The 14,689-nt window shown below is 37.2% G+C and overlaps 1 protein-coding gene across 5 annotated transcripts in view; it reads right to left on the bottom strand.

Annotated features, from left to right (window-relative positions):
• Positions 1–587: 587 nt before the first annotated feature.
• LOC121861919 (spectrin alpha chain-like) overlaps positions 588–14,689 on the bottom strand; it is a 28,711-nt gene continuing 14,609 nt past the window's right edge. For 3 of the 5 annotated variants that reach the window (XM_042359857.1, XM_042359855.1, XM_042359856.1), the window contains 11 exons: positions 12,419–12,567; positions 10,171–11,945; positions 9,330–9,508; positions 9,100–9,215; positions 8,640–8,835; positions 7,763–7,875; positions 6,230–6,271; positions 3,133–3,297; positions 2,518–2,659; positions 1,981–2,274; positions 588–1,785 (listed from right to left, as the gene is read on the bottom strand). In XM_042359857.1, coding sequence (XP_042215791.1) covers positions 1,657–1,785; positions 1,981–2,274; positions 2,518–2,659; positions 3,133–3,297; positions 6,230–6,271; positions 7,763–7,875; positions 8,640–8,835; positions 9,100–9,215; positions 9,330–9,508; positions 10,171–11,945; positions 12,419–12,567 — 3,300 coding nt within the window. In that variant the 3' untranslated portion in view covers positions 588–1,656. The remainder of the gene's footprint in view (positions 1,786–1,980; positions 2,275–2,517; positions 2,660–3,132; positions 3,298–6,229; positions 6,272–7,762; positions 7,876–8,639; positions 8,836–9,099; positions 9,216–9,329; positions 9,509–10,170; positions 11,946–12,418; positions 12,568–14,689) is intronic. The other 2 variants (XM_042359859.1, XM_042359858.1) reach the window with 1 other exon arrangement.

Consider the following 14,689-nt stretch of genomic DNA (forward strand, 5'->3'; position numbering starts at 1 on the left):
ACCTCCCACAACATTTTCAATACAAAACCAATCCAGTACAGTACATCTAGATCACTGGCCAATGTTTGGTAACCCCAAAATATGACCAACTGGATCATGGCCCAACTTCCCAGGCACTCTACTGTATGATGGCTGTAACTTTCTGATATGAAGGAAAATATGGGTCAATGTCTCGCCAAAGACCATGCTGAGATACCACACTTGCTTTTTGCTCAAAAAGTTGTATTTATAATAAAAAAAAAATTAACAATCACCACAAAAACATGCTGTAACATCTGAACTGTAAAAGAAGGGAAATTAACGATAAAGTTCATCTTCCTGGCTCGCATATGGACAGCATTGTGATAAAGATTGAGCTCTACTTTTTCTTGAAATCCCACATTCACAACTCAACTGATGTACAGATTCCCCTTCCACTGACTGGCAAGAGAACAATACATTATATACTTCACTTACTGTATGTTTTTCTTGACAGATGAAGGGCATATCCAAAGTAAATGAAAGACTATAAACCAATCTCCTTCAGAGAAGAATTTTCATTATACGTAGGTAGGAAACAAAGCACAGGGTAAGGTAAATAAAAAAAATTCAGATTCATTAGCTGTAATATGGGAGTACCATTTAGGCATTGACTGATTCCTAATCACTTCGCATAAAATATAAAGACCCCGATAGTTGACAAGCACCCTCCACCATACTACCACCCAGCTGTCACTACTCAACTTTTTGCTTCACCAGTCATCTCTAGATGCTAATGAATCAGATGACAATTTATAACAAATGAACTGGATACTTTGAGTTAATACATATAAATGGAAATATGCAGCAAATACAGAGGTACCTACAAATACAAGCCAATGATAAGAGAAGAACTACAAGTAAAAGTAAAGCCGTCAGATCTGTAGTTCTTGATGGTCAGTCTCTGTCACTGGCTTATATCCACAGATATTTGAAGGTGTGAATACTTTATGTAAATAAGGAGAAGGACTTCTCTTTTAATAGCCGTCAGTAGTGGGAGTCCTTGGTGTTATACCCCTTATTCACATTAATTTTACCATGTACACACACACACATTATATCCTGCCCAGCAATATTGACTCATGGCTAACAAGCATATACTGTACTGTAGTGGCTCTAAATTCTACTTAAGTGCATATCATATTCAGCAAGTTTGAAAATAGTGCATATAAGAGTACTGATAGCAACAGCCCTCTACATATATGGATTTAAAAAAAAAATTCATAGCACCATTATCTTAAGATCTTGTGAGCAAGACATGGGTGGTAGTTTTCAAGCAAAATGACTTAACACAGCTGTTATGCATTACACATCATAACTACCGCGAGCCTATTTGTTGGATCAGGTTCCTTGTTCACAGCTGTTTTATGTTTCCAAGACAGTGATTTTCTAAAAATTTAGTATCTGTTTACTTGAAGTTTACACTCCAAATAACCTAATACAGTACAATTAGTACAACTATGAACAAAAAACTACGAGAACAAATCCACATCATAAAACAGATCATAGGAAAGCTGCCCTATCATAAATAGTGTTTTATTTATCAATAATATCTCTGTGCATACCAATTATTGATTATATTTAAATATATTATCTATGGTAACAGTAAAGACTGGTCAGCATTTAAAGGACTTCAGTCTACTGAGAAAAGAGAGTACGAGTAAACTCGATGTAGTCCATGGCTCCAGGGACCGCAATGCCCGATTTTGGATCTTCGTATGGTTTCATGCGACCCACACAGTAGTCTGCCATTTCTTTGGTAAGGTTCTGTTGAAGAAATTTAAAATATTTAAAGGATATTAATAACAATAAAAACTTTTGCACAAAATTATGTAAGACAATATTGACAACAGTAAACTCAACAGCAATATAATTAATATAGAGGAAGTGAATGCCCTGTAAAAATCAATTAGTTAAATGTCCATCAATGCAAAACTGAATAAGATGACACTTCAAACTTACTTGATATAGTTCCTCTCGTAACACATATGGGCGATCTCCAGCAGCAATAGCACGGAAAGCATTCTGAATTTCCTCTGAGCTGTGAACATTCTCTGTCTCCTTGGAAATCATGAACGCCATGTATTCCTGGAGTGAGACAGCACCATCACGGTTTGGATCTACAACATCCAGGATTGCTTCAAATTCTGGATCATTCTGACCCTCCTCAATCATGGGCAGATCATAACCCAGAGCTCTCAGACAAGACTTGAACTCTGCATGGTTCAGTCGGCCACACTTCTCTTTGTCAAAGTGCTGAAATGAGAATGGTGTGTGTTACAGAATTTTCAAAATGAATATAGCTATTGCACTTCAATATGCAATCAATAACAAGTCTTACTGCAGCATTGTGCAGAAGGATACAGCTTATGGTTTTTGTTCAAAAGCTAAAGTTAAAAAAATCTTGCTCTTCATTCACAAAGAAAAACTTCTAAAATGTAAAATAAATGAAGAGTTTAATAAAATAAAAATAATTATATAAAAAAAAAAAACACTAACTTTGAACATCATGCTGAACTCCTTGAGGGCATCTTCAGATACACCAGACTGGTTACGGGCTTGGATCTGCTGCTCCAGGTTATGCTGCATGCGCATTCCCAACTGGTCCAGCTGATCCCACTGTTGTGCCAATCCCACCGTACTGCCAAAAAAACAGCGATAACATTACAGTACACACAAACTAATGCATTTACCTATTTCCATTGTTTCGTTTACTAGCATCGAAGGAAGGCAATGACCACAAAATGTTCATAGAACATTATGATTTAACAGACTGTGTACTGCTAGTTGTTACAGAGCCTAAAGGAATGCATGAAAACCAAATTGTATATAGGTTGAAAGGCTTATAAAATACCAGTAACAGAAGTTTGGGAGCACAGGATATTCAAAAGTTAAGTGTGTCATTTCCCCAAATTTTAAAGTTACTAATCCCCAAGTGATATGGTATATGTTAGTCCTGGGCCTTGGCATTTAATATACATAAGTGTGTGTATGTGTGGTTACATACAAGAATGTCCAGCCTAAGGCCACCTAGGGATGAATTTGTTTAAAAGAGAAGAAGTTGGTGCCATCCCAACCTGAATTAATGAACTGTATGACTTAGTGTTATCCTACCTGTGCTCAGTGTATCTGTTGTCCAGGATCAGGTGTTCCTCAAGAATTTGTCCAAGGTCTTCAATCTTCTTAAGATCCACACGACGAGCTCGAACTTCAGCTGCCTTCTGTCGGGTGGCCTCCAACTGCTGCTCCAATGTTCCAGAACCCTCCATCATGGATGACCTATAAGTACATTCAGTGTATCAAACACAATAGCCAACTTGACACTATATCATGTTACAGTCTTGATGAAAATATCCATAACATTACCCCCTTTGTTAAATGTTTTCAATGAAGAAAATGGTCCAATTGTGATTCTAAACAAAAACCTTTCATCTCTACATATATCAGTCACATGGCAACAAACAGCCCAAAAACTATAAAAACTTTATTTTATAAATTTATAGAGTACTACTGTATTGAGAGCTGGAAAACACAAATTAATCACCATTTCCATGAGTGCACCACAGTGTGTTAGAAGACACAGCAAAAAGTTAATGAGTGCTCAAGCCATCTCATGTCCTGAACTCCATATCAGTAAAAAAAAAAATTTCCAGTGGCAAAAAGAGTTGTTGTGCTTTTCTGACTGATGTCTTAATACATTTAGGTAAAACTTTTTTTGGACACTTCCACATTTAATTCAAAGTTAGTAACAAGAACTTTAATGCTGACAAAATAAACTGACTGATTTACCAGTACAGTACAACAATACTAGCCCATGTATTTACATCTCCATAACCTACGATGTGAACACTTAGTATGCAAAAGCAAAACAAGCTGTAATCTATATTATTCTAGTACTGTATAAAAAAAATGTTGGTGAAGATGTGCCTTGGAGTAATTCCAAAAGTTAGAAAACAAATAAATATCTGAATTCTATAGCTCAAGTGAGTTTTTTTTAATATACTATATATGTTAGTATAATCCAAGATGGCCAATGAACTTGCAGAAGGAAAACTATGCACATAAAGAAGAAGGATTTATAGAAAGATGTACAAAATAAATAAACCATGAAGAAATGATGGAAGAGTGTGTGTGTGTGTGTGTGTGTGTGTGTGTGTGTGTGTGTGTGTGTGTGTGTGTGCGTGCGTGCTTAACAATATTGTACAGTATAGTAGTTTAAGAAAAGTAACCAAAGGTGAATAATGACATTACCTCGGGAATAGAATGTACAGTATTAAAAATAAACAGTGAACTGGGAAACTAATTTAAAGAAATGTCGGAGTGAAAAATGTTTTACAGCCATTTTCCACGTTTCATGGGTTAGCCACGATTACCTGGTGACAGCTCCTCATGCTGCACCACAATGGTTATTTAAAATACAAAATTAAATTGTAAAAATGAATACTTCTGAATATATATATATATATATATATATATATATATATATATATATATATATATATATATATATATATATATATATATATATATATATATATATATATATATATATATATATATATATATATTATATGCTAATTATAATGAAAAACCATAAAATTGAAGCACTGGCAGGATTTGGTAAAGGAAGAACATTTAATTTGCTATGAGGAAACAGGAGAAAGAAAATGTGAACTGGAAAACTTTTGAGTGTCACCATATTTTAAAGAGAGGATGTGGTTCACTGCATTTAGTAGTAAAGGAGAAAGGACAGAATCACAAGAACTTAATTTTAGATTAGTCTCGGCCCATAACAGAATGAAAGCTAACACAGTTCTTGGTGAAAAAGGCAGGCAGTGTAACTAATTGAGTCACACACAACCCAAAGCTGAAGGTGAGGTTATGGCTGTAAAAAAAAAATTATGGCTGTAAAGTTATGGCTGTAAAAAAAAAAGTTATGGCTGTAAAAAAAAAAAAAAAAAAAGAGAAGTAATTATGAGTATGGTAAGCTACAACTAGATACAGTAGGTGTGAAGGCCAAGTTCATGGTGACACATTTTGGGGAACTACATAATGGAATCTAAATAAGTGGCCATCTTCATTTAGACAGACCTTCATTGAGATCTGAGAGTGGAAGAGTTTTTATGGTGTGTGGAGATGCATGAAGGAATTAGTATAAGTAAAGATGTCATGTACGTATTGAGGAGTTTCTATACTGGGAGAGATTGTGTATCTAAGAATTTCTCTTTATGTTAACAAGTTTCTACGCGAGTTAAGTGATGCAAAAATAAGTAAATTGACACAAAATATATAACACATTGAGGGAAAAAATTAAGCTAATAAAACAAAAATAAATAAATAAAAGGGGTAAGAGAAAGTGCACAAGGATAGCAGTACTCCTCAACAGGTTGAGTTGTGTCTGAAAATGAACAACCATTAAATGATTTAGAATAGTGTGAATTGAATAGGTTCAAGTTAATAACCCCTTTTCAGTGGTATTCTAAGATGTTAGAGCCAATTATAACTAATAAATATTATTATTTGTAATGTGAGTCAAAGTGTTAGCAACAAATGAACATAACTGCTACCAACATTGCACAAGCACTGTGTTTCATCAAACAATTTCCCCACATCTCAAAGTACAGTACATTTCATTCCCACATCTCAAAGTACAGTACATTTCATTCTTTAAGTTTACTTTCAAATTTGTCCAGAATCATTTACATCATGAAAACTCTTCATTCTTAAATTTATAAAAATATAGAAAAAAGATCATCATGGATAAGATTTGTAAAATAATATCAAATGTACTGTAAACTTAACAAATAATACTAAACATGACTGTCAATCCTAGTGAACAGTTTCATATAAAGTACACTGCATCTATGTTAGTCTGGAGAATACTGCCAACTGTCTTTACTTCATAAAATTTTTCATTTTAAACCGGTCAGAAATAATTTATGAAAATAAATTATATGCAATCTTAATTTCATTTATCCATTACTGAGTCATGGTTCCATCCTTGGTAATATCTGGTCAGAGAACCGATTGATACTGGACTATTGTTAAACTTTGATTTTCCTTCAAAATTATTTATTCAATCAGCTGTCCACAGACAAACTGCTGCAAAGTATTTAGCAATTACCAGAAATATGAGGAAAAGACAGTAGCAATACACTAACAGTTAATATTAAGCCATAACCAAGCTCATGCAAGAGAGCAGAATATTGACCTCTCATCATAGCCGATAAGGGAGAAACCCAGCAGATGGAACCTGTGCAAAAGGAAGAGAAATCAGAGAAAGATCACACAGCTGCTGAGGCACCACACACTCCGGCAGTAGTCACCATGGCCATGGTCACCCAAAAATACACAAATGGATCCAAAATGTTCAAGTTACTTGCCCAGGAAACCCTGATCCTATGTTATGACAAGGGGAAAACTGATCAAACTGGGAAAACAAAGCTGAAGTCACCATATGTATACTGTATAAGGCATTCATTTCCTTGGAGTACAACACAACCTTTTGGTGACAAAAGGCAGCGGAATATTTAATCTGAACAGTTAAAGAAGTTGACACTCACCAACTATGGTATGTTAAAGGGTTAAATATTTGGCTATTTAAAAGCCTGACACCGAACCGACCTTCAAGCACTATGTAGTTAGAGGTCAACACATTTAGTGAATTTGATGGTGACTTCAGCTATTAACATTCCTCCACCTACATCCCCCGATATGTCTATTGTTAATACCTCATTACCACAGCCCATTGTCGACTGCCTTGGTTGTGTCTACTTGTCAAGGGAAAAACTAAACAGTAAACAGAATAAGTGATGTGAACACAACTCTACTTCGAGGATATCAAATGTGTGTAAATTGTTGGTTGCAGAAAAATATAATAGTATGGGTTTTTATGGCAAATTTTAAATATATACAAATATGGATAATTGTTTACTCTTGAATTATTAATCATTCTCAAGGTACTGAACAGTTGTGGTATGATCTATATGTATATTTAGTGGGGCTATATACACTTCTTCCCCTCCAATGCACCTGGAAGAACACTGAGAATAAGGAAACACATTACAACACATCAATAAATTAAAATAAGGCCAAACAATGAAGCAAGATTTTTTATACTGTATGGCACATGTGAGGCACATCCTTCTCTTTACAAACATTTTAAATATATGCAATCTGAAGTTTGCTTAGTGTAATTATATAATAGGCAATTAGAAAATCATAGCAGATAAAGAAAATATTATTAAATTATTACGGTAACCAAAAGTCGGCAATTATATGATACATTGTACTGATTAGTGAAACACTTTAAAAAGGCCAATACTACTTGTAGTTCCTCAGCCTGCAGACAGCTGGCTGCAGCAGCCCATGTGGCATTAACATAAAGGGGCTATGAGACTGCCTGCACTTCCAATGATTCTCTTATTTGTCCATTGTGAAGTGCAGCAAAGCTTAAAATTAATATGATTATAAAACTGTATATCCTGTTCAATTAGTAAAAAAAAAATTAAAATACACCCAAAGAGAATCTACAGGTTTTAAAAGATTAAGGGGGACCCTTAGATGTTTATACTGTACAGTACTTCATAATGGGCACCATGATGTCTACCTCAAAAAAACACAGAAATATCTGACCATGGACCAATGCCAACTATAAAAAAATACCCTGGCAGTGTCAATCATTTCTACTATTCTCAATTCATCATGACTACTTCCAAGCTTAAGATGAGTATATCTGCCCAACCTGGTATCTGTCAGCAACTGGTGGAAGGCATTGGCATGTTTGGCAAACTCCTTCCTCAGTTTGTCATTCTCCTCTTGCCGTTGTGCTTCTTTAGCTAGTTCCATATCACGCTCCTGCAAAGTTAAAAGCACATTACATAAATTCATCATGAACTCTTCTTTGTGAACTTCTTGACAGTTTGGTCTGGTCTATTAACCTTCCAGTATTAAATAAATACAAAGTATTGTACAAATGTAATTTCCTCCAAAACAGCATCAAGTAACAACAATTTACAGTTATTGCTGAAGATATTCTAAATTCAATAGAATTAAATGTAATAACAAGTAAATCATTATCCATAGCAAGGTTAATTATACATCAACTGAGCAACTTATGATCCTCACAATTTTAGCACATCTTGTGACATTTTACTCGTGTTGAAAGTTGATATGTAGTGAAACCTTCATAAGATGGTATTAATGAATCAAGAGAATGCCAAACTCAAGGATAAGGGAATCCTCCATTTCATAAACAATGGACAGTACTTCACCTTCATTTTGCTTTATTATGCAATCCCATAATCTTCAGAAATTAAGGATATCCTGAATACAGAATCAACACAAAAAATTTCCCTCCAGTGAGTTACTTCATGCAATGTTCATAGGAAGCCATTAAAAGTACAAACTAAGTTTATAAGAGATTAACCACTGACACCTTTGTGAAACAAGTCGATAATTAGGTTTCTGGTTAGTCCCCGAGATCAGGCAGGCAGTCTCGGGTTCCAAAGAGCCTTTTCCAATTTCAGTGACTCTCTCTCATACCTGATTACTCATTTTCATCAAATCAGTGCCAATGGGGTTTATAGCTACAATGCCAACAACCACAATAGAGTCTTCACCTTGATGATCTTTTGCAAGTTTCGCCAGGTATCTTCAAGGGCTTCCATGGTGAACCATGTATAAGGGTTGGGCCCAACATTGTAGCTCTTAATCTGCTGATCTAGGGCGGCAAGAGATTCAAAATCTGCCTGAGCAGAAGACAGGGAAGCCTGGAACTGGGCATGGGCCTCACGGAGTGCCTTGATTTCTTCAATGCTGCAAAAGAAAAACCATTACTATATGAGCAAGGCAGCATGTAACTATATTTTGTAAGGAAACCAAGAGAAATATTAGTCTGGGACTCTGGGGCTTTCATATAACTGACTGGATCAGGCCATATTTTCAATTCTGTCTGGCTATGGGCTAACACCCACACCTCAAGGGGTGAAGGCTGTAATACTGTATTAGCTTTATCTAGTACAACTGCAATGTGTCCATAAAATATTCAGACCCAGTGGAAATGATAGACATTTAAGTTACCTATTGCAGCGAACAGGATCAGTGAGGTCCTCCTCTGCATTCTCAAACCAGGAGTTGAATGCAGATGCCTTCTTAGCAAACGAGAGATAGAGCTCCTCAATTTGACGGAACTGCTCCTGTAAGTGTAAAATTCAGTGCATTAATTCTCCACCCTTCATAATTTACTTAAACTTTATCTTGCAATAAAACTTCCAGTACACTTGGCCCACAATGGGCACCAGAGTACTAACCTGCATTACTAGCAGCTTGTTCTTACGCTCAAGGGAGTCATTGAGGAGCTTATTCCAACGAGCAATAACATCGCTGTGACGTTTTATTATGGACTCGGACTGCTCGTGATTACCTGACACCAACTGATCCTTCAGGGTGGTGATGTTCTGGATACCTTCATGCTCAAAAGCTGCCAAACCTAAAGGACAAAACGTGACAATTTAGCTTCCATTTTCTTCATATAACTCATAGGACTCTTATTCTGTTCCACTTATAAGGGACACTTACTGGTTTACAGACCTAGTTTCTCAAATTATCAAAATTCCTGTAAAATAAAAAATGAAACTTTAAATCCATAAGCATAAAAAAAATTATGAAAATATCCAAAAAACTATTTGAATAAAAACATACACAATGATTTAACACAGTAGTTCCCAAACTGGGGGGCGTGAGGTGGGTACAGGGCAGGCGTGAAGCCATCTGCCAAAATTTGCTATTTTTTTATCAAAAAGAATAAAATGAAGAAACTCTTTCAGGAGTAACTCACTCTCTGTTTGAATCTTCCACAAATCCGTGTAAAACCAAAGTATAGCAGTCACCCCTATCCGTTTTCTATCATTTCATCTCTCTCTCCTTACTCGTCTTGTACATGTCATGAATACCATAATGACTCTCACACTACTCGTATCTTTCTCCAGGAGTTATCCGATCCTCAACAATACTAAAATATAATTATAATAAAAAATATGGAACGTGAGGACTTGGCAAAAAGCATAAGGGGGCATCATGTTAAAAAGTTTGGAAACCACTGGTTTAACATATACAAACTAAAAATTATCAGTGAAAAAAAGCTTCCCTTACCAGCATCAAAAGTCTCCTGCTTGGTGAGCAGAGTCTGCACAGTAGAGAGGTCTCGACCATACTCCTCGGACTTGACATGCGATTCCTTATCGGCTATCCATGATTCAACCACATCAGCCTTCCATATGAACTGCAGATAAGCCAGGTTGTCTGCCAACTTGCTCTTCCTGCGGGCAGCAATACCATTTAGGGCCTCCAGTTTGTCCTTCAGCTGCTGACATCTCTGCTTTATGGAGTCTCCGTGGTGGTTACCGTCGCTCACCAACTTGGCGCCTGCTTCACAAACATCACTGCAACGGTCACGATGGACAGCAAAATCTGTTTCAAAGGCATCGTGCTTCTTCAGGAGACCCTGAGCTGCTGCCATATTATCTCCATAGTCTGGAACAGACAGAAGTTGTGTCTTCTCACTGATCCATGCCTCTTCCTCCTCTACCTTAGCCAAGAACTGTTGGTATGTCAAAGACTGGTCTAGTTTCTGGCCACGCTGTTCAGCCATTGCCTTTAGCTGGGACCAAGTCTCAGATAGTTGCTGAAGACGGGCTTCAATTTCTGATACACCAACATTGGATACACCCATCAGCTTCTCTCCTGCCTCTTGCACAGCTTGAATAGCTGGTTCATGGGAGGCCAGCTCAGCCTCCAGGCGCTTGTGCTTCTTCCGCAGGTTCTGTACACCAGTCAAATCACGGCCATAATCTTCAGAAGAAACCAAAAGTTTCTTTTCTTTGATCCATGATTCCTCATCGGCAATGTCACGGAAGAACTGGTGAAGAGTGAGTGCCTCATTTAGCCGTGACTGGCGATGAGCAGCCAAGTTCTTGATGCGCTCGTATCTCTCGTTGATACTCTGGCGTTTCTCTTGAATATTAGCGGTGTCAAACTGACCACTTTCAACTAATGAGTCAGCTTGTCCATTCATGTCATTAATACGGTCATCATGAGCTTGGACATCAGCTTCCACAAGCTGATGTTTCTTCATTAAATTCTGAACACTGGCCAGATCTTTGCCCACATCTTCATTGGTGAGGAGAGACTCCACTTCACCCAGCCAAAAGTCCAAGTCCTTTACAGCTGCAATGAAAGTTCGCTGCTTGTTTGCCTCTTTAAGCTTCAGAGATTTCTCAGCTGATTTCTGGGTCAAGAAATCCCACTGTTCTGAGATAGATTCCAATCTCTGTTGTACTGCCTCCTCAGACCCAGCACACTGGTGCTTGTCAATAAGATTTTGACCCATGGCAAGTACAGCTTGAATACGATCAGCATTTGCAGCAAGCTCTGCCTCAAAGGCCTGATGCTTTTGGTGCTTTGACTGGATATTAGCTGGGTCCTTGAAACTCTCTTCAGTTGCTACCTGCAACTTTTCAGCAATCCAATTTTCAATTTCATCTGCATCACGTGAAAACTGCTGAAGAGTTTGAGATTCTCCTAGCTTTGAGCGCTTCTCAATAAGAGCTTCCTTCAAATGCTGCCAACGGTCCAATACTTGACCCCTCTTGTCACCAATGTCCTTGCTAGCATAGTGCTCAGCAGCCACCAGCTGATCAGCAAACAAATTGAGAGCAGCAATCTTCTCCTCTTGTGCGTTGATGGCCTTGTCGAAATCTTCGTGCTTCTTGATGAGAGCTTCTACATTGTCAGCCTTGGCATCAGCTTCATCTGAAGAGAGGAAAGCTTCACGAGATGACATCCAGTTCTCTGCTTGTTCACAGTCACGGTAGAACAGCTGCAGTTCTAGACACTGGTCCAGCTTCATGCGACGGGCAATCCAAGCCCTGTATCATGAAGATATGAATCATGGTAAGACACTGAAACCTGAAACTGGGTAAAAATGAATATGGTCAACCTAATCACAATCATTACCTAATACAATATAGCCATTAATAAACTCTTTGTTTCTATAAATCTTTACATCACATGACAAAGTTCTGAGGAATGAGACAGTACTTTATTTTCTATACCAAACATAAGTAATTATTCCCCAGATTTTAAGAAGATAATCCCAAAGGAAATCAGGTAGACAAACACAGTTACAGACTATACCAACTTTTAGGGTATATACCACATCCTCCCAGACGTGGCACACTTCATGGCACCTTTATCGATAGGATTACACGACTAAATTTTGACAGGTAGTTAAAATAAAAGTAACTCAGCACATGCATTAGCCTCCAATTCATCCTTATATCAACAGTAAGGAAGACAAAATAAAATAAAACCACATTATGAGCCTCCTTGGACAACCTACCTCTCAAGATCCTGCCGAGCCTCGTTCATAGCATCAAGTTTTTCCTGTACTTCAGCAGAGGCAAAGTGGCCAGACTGAAGCAACTGGTGTCCAAAAAGTTCAAAGGCTTGGAATGTTCCAGCACGAGCATCAATCTCCGTACGGTGTTCCTGAATACGAGAAGGTAAGTGTCATCAGTTTCTAGATTCCATCATTTTCCCTCTAAACTTATGCCTAAAATCAATAACCTTCCCACACTTCCCAATATCAGTTCAGATAGTCTGTTTACTAGGGGGTTCCTCATGTGTTTCTGGATCCAGTTGAAGAGCTTCTTGATTCTGTTATTCTCACCGATCAATGTGGACTGCCCAAGGCCACTTCAGTGCCTTAGCCCTTACAATAATATCTTTTACTCTGCTTTGACATCTCATCCATGTGTTATGTCTACCACAGTTTTGAATTCCTGTATAATTTTTTTTTAAATTTACTCACCGTTTAAGGCTTAAAATTCATTACTTTTCATGTGCATGTGCTACAGTGATGTATATTCTGTGTGGGTGGGTGGGGAGGTGTGTACAGTAAAGATCACTTGTTTGTTGACTGATACACAGTAATACGTGACAATGTTTGACTGCGATGTAATGAAGGGTTGACTGACACAGTAGTCCCATTAGATAAAACCAAAGACTAAAATTAAATTTAATCATTCCATTAAACTTTATATCAGTAAACCACCAGTGTTAGCCAAATTTTTATGTCATAAAAAAGGGGGGTACAACTAAGTGATTTAAAAATAACAACAAAATTAATGTACCGTAGCCCACCCGGGCACAGGTCATTGACCCACATAGGGGCTTAGGGGGGCAAAAAAATAAGAATAAAAAGAAATTAAAAATAGATAAGGGAAAGGTTATATTAACCTACACCACGAAGATGCCGGACAACCAGCTTTTTAAAGTGAGACAGATTGTATGAGTGTGGAAATACAGAAGGCAGAGCATTCCACAGTTTGACTGTGTGAGGAAAGAAGGATGTACTGTAACGGTTTATTCTAGTGTGGCCGACATCCAAAGAGAAATGGTGGGCACAGCAGGCAAAACGTGTGTTACGAGCCCACAGCCTTGCCGGCAGCACGCAGGATGCCAAATCCACTGAACATTGCCCGTTAAAGTTCCTATAAAAGAGAGAGTGAAGCAATATTGCAGCAAAGAGAATGGGAAGAAAAAGAAAGAGTGTCAACTAAAGGAGGAGAGTTATGTTATGTCTTAAGTCTATGCTCTTATTACCGGTATTTAACAAACTAAGTTACCTATAACATTAACTGCTGTAGTGTCAATGTGTCATACCTTTCATCTTCAGTACTAAAACCATTGCCATCTGATCAGGTCTCACTAACAATGTGGCATCAACACATCCATTATTAATATCCTTATTAAAATCAATATTCAACAAACAAACAAATTATGCAAAATATTAAATTACAATGGTTGTACAAATGAGTTACTTTGATTGACTGCAAGATTGACTACTGAGCTGAATAAAATTACCTAACCTCTTCAATTCTTCTCACACCATAAGAATGAGCTTTTCTTTTAGCTCCTCCACTTTCCCCTCTAATGAAGTAGGCTGTCTCTCTCACCCGAGCCTGTTTTCTGTAACTGCCTACTTCAATATAGCCCACATGAAATTCTCACAAGCTCAATGTTAAAAATACTATAACCTTGTATTTTTTTAGTCTCTCAAGATCAATGTCTTTCTCTTCTGTGATGCTCTCTTATACAAAGGAAAAAACAATTATTGTTACAATTATTACCCTGGACAGCTCTGAATGCAGTGTTCTGCACTATACTAAATATGATGACTGGAATGTGAAAGTTTACAGACAATAAATAATCCAGGATCACCTCACACTGAGGAGCTTCCTAAGCAATTCATATAAATTTAGAACACACTAAGACATACTTAATTTAACAAGGAAAATATAAATCTGGTAAGAACATATAAAGACGTAACTGATAGTACGAGGACCTAAATGTGAATATCAAAGCAATGGAGAAAAAAGTTGCAAAATATTTTAGCTAGGGGTAATGGAGGTACAAAAAGTTATTCAATGTAGATATTTCATGAGCAACCTACACACTGGTGGGATAAAAGGAAGAAAATCAGAACTCGTAACTCTTGAAAATAGCAAATTAGCTGCACTCGCAGCACTGTATCTGCTTTGGCCACTGAATCACTCTCTCTCACTCACAGAACTGAAGTCACACATTGACAGTTAAATATTATACCTGT

Source organism: Homarus americanus, unplaced genomic scaffold (assembly GCF_018991925.1).
Source record: "Homarus americanus isolate GMGI-L3 unplaced genomic scaffold, GMGI_Hamer_2.0 scaffold11407, whole genome shotgun sequence".
Taxonomy (NCBI): Eukaryota; Metazoa; Arthropoda; class Malacostraca; order Decapoda; family Nephropidae; genus Homarus; species Homarus americanus.